Source organism: Cricetulus griseus (assembly GCF_003668045.3).
Source record: "Cricetulus griseus strain 17A/GY chromosome 1 unlocalized genomic scaffold, alternate assembly CriGri-PICRH-1.0 chr1_0, whole genome shotgun sequence".
In the NCBI taxonomy this organism is placed as follows: domain Eukaryota; kingdom Metazoa; phylum Chordata; class Mammalia; order Rodentia; family Cricetidae; genus Cricetulus; species Cricetulus griseus.
The window spans coordinates 89,407,472-89,412,119 of NW_023276806.1; the positions used below are offsets into that span (position 1 = coordinate 89,407,472).

The 4,648-nt window shown below is 39.4% G+C and overlaps 1 protein-coding gene across 1 annotated transcript; it reads left to right on the forward strand.

Moving 5' to 3' along the window:
• The first annotated feature begins 3,954 nt into the window (after positions 1 to 3,954).
• On the forward strand, positions 3,955 to 4,349 carry LOC100757288 (non-histone chromosomal protein HMG-17). Its single transcript, XM_027391621.2, has one exon. The coding sequence runs from the start codon at positions 3,980 to 3,982 to the stop codon at positions 4,250 to 4,252; it is 273 nt and encodes a 90-aa protein (XP_027247422.1). The 5' UTR covers positions 3,955 to 3,979; the 3' UTR covers positions 4,253 to 4,349.
• Positions 4,350 to 4,648: the final 299 nt, after the last annotated feature.

The window sequence follows — 4,648 nt, forward strand, 5'->3', positions numbered from 1 at the left end:
GAAGAAAAAGTAAATAGAGCACCTGTTTGAGTCAGGACTTGTCCCGCGCGATAGTCTTGCCGGCAAGAACCACACAGGACATTCGGATCCTTCTGCAGTAAAGCTTTAATGCGTCTTGAGAGGAGAGCATAAGCTTACCAGAGCGGAGACCCCGAGCCAAGAATCCTGTCCCCTAATAAAGGCTGGCAACCGCCGCCTGGGACGTGTCACCCCATGATTGGCTGTAGCTCATCGGACCATATGACGCCACGGAATAGGCAGAGATCAAGGAATGGAAAATTACCCAGCGCCTGCGCAATAACTTGTTTACATTTGGTGCCTGCCGGATGCAGGCGCCATCTTGTAATGGAGAATGCAGGGACGGCTCCCTACAAGGACTCAGAAAGGTGGACAGACCCAAAAACTCTCATGCTAGCTCTAGAGAGACTGGGAATTATGGGAAGGAAAAGCATGTGATCCTGTCAAAAGGATAATTTATTCCTCCAATCTCTTTAGTGTGCCATTAGGTGGATCCAGCTTCCTGGGTTGTGGGCGGACCTGCCTTCTAGAGTTCTTATCAGGTGATTGATTGACTTGACCAACAGGAATGTTAGGTCTCCACTGTGGCTAGAGATTCCATCCTGTTGAATGAAATATTATCCCCTTAATGGGACTTTACTGTTACTGTTACACTCTACCTTCTACTTTAAGTTAGACATGGCTTTAGTTTTTATGTGACACAAACTTCAAAGCATTTTTCTTCCCAGATACATAAGTAAAACAGACTCATTTTGTTTTGGTATCATCTCCTGAACTGTGCCCAGATATTGCCTGTACCTCTTTGGCTGCCTCTTTTCAACTTTTTTTATGGGTTTTTGTTCCTCATTCTGTCTATTTCATGTTGTTTTCTTAAGAATTTTAGATTCCTTCCCCCCTTCTCTCATGAGGAGTGTCTACAAGCAGCCTCCCCCTATATGCCACATAGTCCTATTTGCTTGAATTACAACAGCTTCCTAACTAGTCTCATACTTCCAACTTCTTTGTAGTTCATTTTCTGCATGGTAGTCACAAGTAATCTTCCTAAAATCCAATCTAATCATGAAAAGTTCCTGCTTTCTTTAAGAACCCCCACTTTCGTGAGGATAATCCATTAAGCGCTGAGTTGGTCATCTTCACATTTCGGCATTCCTTTGGCTCTCCAACCCAGGTCCTAACCATTCCTTTTGCTGCCCAGCAATCCCCATGATTGCATATTATTTATGCCCTGTCATATATATTTCTAACTTGAACTTTCTATTGCGTCCATGGGGTCTCTCGCTGTTCTCTGTGTGTACATTCTCATTGACTAATTGTAGAATGAATTTATGGATCAGTAAAAGTAGGTACCTTTTATAAGGATATTAAAGATATCACTAATTGGCCACTATCAACTTACTACAAGAACACAGAGAAATGGGCCTTAGAGTGACCATCCTGCTGTCATATTTCAAGTTTAGAACTGTATTAAAAAGGCATTATTATGAACTCTTAAGGAAAGTAGAATTTTGCTTGCCACGAAACAAACTTAATTAGTTTCAGGGTAAGTCAACCTGTTTTGATACAAGCAACATAAACTTTAAAGCACAGACATGTGAATAACTTTACAGTGGAACAAGCCCTCTGCACATTCATCCTTATAGGGGAAAAACTGGCCTCCTTCATAAGAAAGTTAAAGAAGTTATTTTCTCAAGAGATGAATAATGTCCCCTTGAGGAATAGTAGGCAGGGACTTTTCTATTTCACAGCATTGCCATAGAAATGGGAGCAGATCACATGAGTATCTCATGGACCTGTGGGAAAGTGTGAGAGCTTTCGCTTATTTCCCAGGAAGTTTCTTATTACAGTTGGCAACAATCTAAATGAAAGAACTGCCAGTTACACTTAACCGCCCTCTCTTTCCCTCTTCAGAGACAGCAGGTCTCCAAATTCTTACCCAGTGGCCATCTTATTTTGATTCATTCTAACCTAATGACTTGCAAGTTTTGCTGTGGATACTGGATAGTGGAAAAACAAAGTGAAAGAAAAGCAGATGGTGTGATCGAAAACCCTGGTAGGAACAGAATGGCAAATTCTATTCCTATGATAAGTAGACCATTAATTACCTGCCCATTGCTGAAGACATGGATCACATTTCATAATTTCACTTGTATTTTTAATAGCTGGAATATGCACTTCCATGCTGATGCTATGTAAGCACAGAAAAGAGATCTTTTTAAAGGATCAATTATTAAGTAAGATGACCTCTAAGTTATCTAATTGACAAGTCCCCTCCAAGACTAGCCCTAACATCTACACAATTACACAAAGATTTAGAGGCTAATTATGCTACATACTGACTTACTAAATTGTAACCTACATTTTTGCAATCTGACAACTCCCTTGGTGTTATGAATTCTGTCCTTAAATTTGTTTCTTAAGCAAATTTCTGATATCATCTGAAGTGTAATTAGGCAGTCCTTTTATGCTACTAGTCACAATTTTGAGCCTGTTTTGTTATAGTGTTTAAAGTGAACTTACTTGGGGAAATGTTATTGGTTTCCATGGAGAATACTTCTAGGTGAATAAACAGCATGGTAATTGTCACCAGTTGGATTGGTAGCTTGTATCTCTCTATCATATTATATTAAGGCAGACAATCACCAATACAGATAATTGTTTTAATGGTGATAAAAGAAAAACTCTATTGTCTAATATGTGGAAAGTTGAACTCCTTGGACATGAGCTCCACTAGGGTCCTTGTTTCTCACTGGAATTTACAGAGTACCACTGTATGCCAAGCAGCATCCCCAATGATGAGTACATGAACAAAGGAATATGAATGAAGAACTGAGGAAGATAGAATTGGACTATATCAGACATGTCTTCAAATATTTAAAAGATATAGAGAAAATATTATAAGAATGAATTATTACAATAATTCATATGAAAGAAATTTCGGATGGGACTTCAGGTAACAAAATAGCAGGAAAAGAAAAGGATTTCTTACAGAGTTGAACATGCAATCATATTGTGGGATTCAGCTCAAACTCTTCCCAGATATAGCACCTTGGCATTTTGTAGGGCAGCAAAGATAGGAAAGGCTCTCTCACCTTCACCAGCCTTTCTCCTCTTAAAATGCCATGAGAGTACTATGTGTCCTTCTGCTAGTGGGTCAGAAGTCTGTCCTTCAAGAGGGAGCCTCTCTTTAAGGGAAGAGCAAAATACTATTCCTTCTGAAGACACTGCAGGGTGAGAGAGGAATATGAACAAACAAGCTTTAGTAAATTAACATTCCACTAATTTAGGTCAGAAACACCCTGTCCATCACACTCCTCCAGTTACCCATTTATCCACCAATTTAGCATCAAAATGTACAAGGTTCCTGGCTAGCTGACTTTTCATCTCCTGTGAAGTCTCTTCTCTCACATCACATGGAATTTGTGTTAACTAAATCTGCATGCTTTTATTTTGTTAGTCTGTCATTTACTATAGACGTCTTAAACATGTACATAGCTTAGTACTATGGATGCAAATTTCATTTTCCAAACTGAGAATTTAGATTGTGTGATCTTTAATATCCTTTCCAAACTTGATTCCACAAAATATACTGAAAGAATTTTTTCTCAGGTTTGTTTTTCTCTGTATTAACTACATACTATTCAATATTAACTATATAGAATAATATATAACAACATCTTAACTAAGTAATATATTAACTAACACTATAAAGCTAAGACTTGTGCTGTTTTAACCTATCATTTGCAGAGCTATGTGCCACCATTGTGGGAGAAGTCCATCTCAGTATACATAGAAATGAAAATACTTAACTATTTTATCCAAGGCAGAGTTCAAAGACTTGGTGATGTTTTCTTCAAAGTAAAATATTTAGTGTTGAAGAAGCAGCGAGAACGACTGCTGGACAGACCAAACCCGCGCACCACTGCATCCCTTCGTTCAGCGCCGACATACCCCCGCCGCCGCCATGCCCAAAGGAAAGGCTGAAGGGGATACTAAAGGAGATAAAGCCAAGGTGAAAGACGAGCCACAGAGAAGATCTGCAAGGTTGTCTGCTAAACCTGCTCCTCCAAAGCCAGAGCCAAAGCCTAAAAAGGCCCCGGCAAAGAGGTGCGAGAAGGTACCCAAGGGGAAAAAGGGCAAAGCAGATGCTGGCAAGGATGCAAATAACCCTGCTGAAAATGGAGACACCAAAACAGACCAGGCACAAAAAGCTGAAGGTGCTGGTGATGCCAAGTGAAATGTGTGCATTTTTGATAACTGTGTACTTCTGGTGACTGTACAGTTTGAAATATGATTTTTTATCAAGTTTTATAAAAATGCAGAATTTTGTATTACTTTTTTTTAAAGTATGTTGTTAGCACACTGAATACTTAATTGTTTTGGGGTGGGGAAGGAACATGTGTCACTAACAAAATGTCTCCTAAGCTGGATTGATTGATGATGGTTGATGGAAAACATCTTTCCTTGACAATTTAGAAAGTCTCCTCTTGGCTCAGGAGAAATGTCCTGGTGTTGACATATGTGGCCACCATGGCACAGAATACCTTGTGTGGGAATACTCTAAATTCATTTTTATATCCTCTTCCCCCTGTACCATCAACATAGACTTAACTCCCTTAAAACCAGAGACCTG

Coding starts and splice junctions, on each gene's coding strand:
- LOC100757288 (XM_027391621.2), top strand. CDS start 3,980: ATGCCCAAAGGAAAGGCTGAAGGGGATACTAAAGGAGATAAAGCCAAG.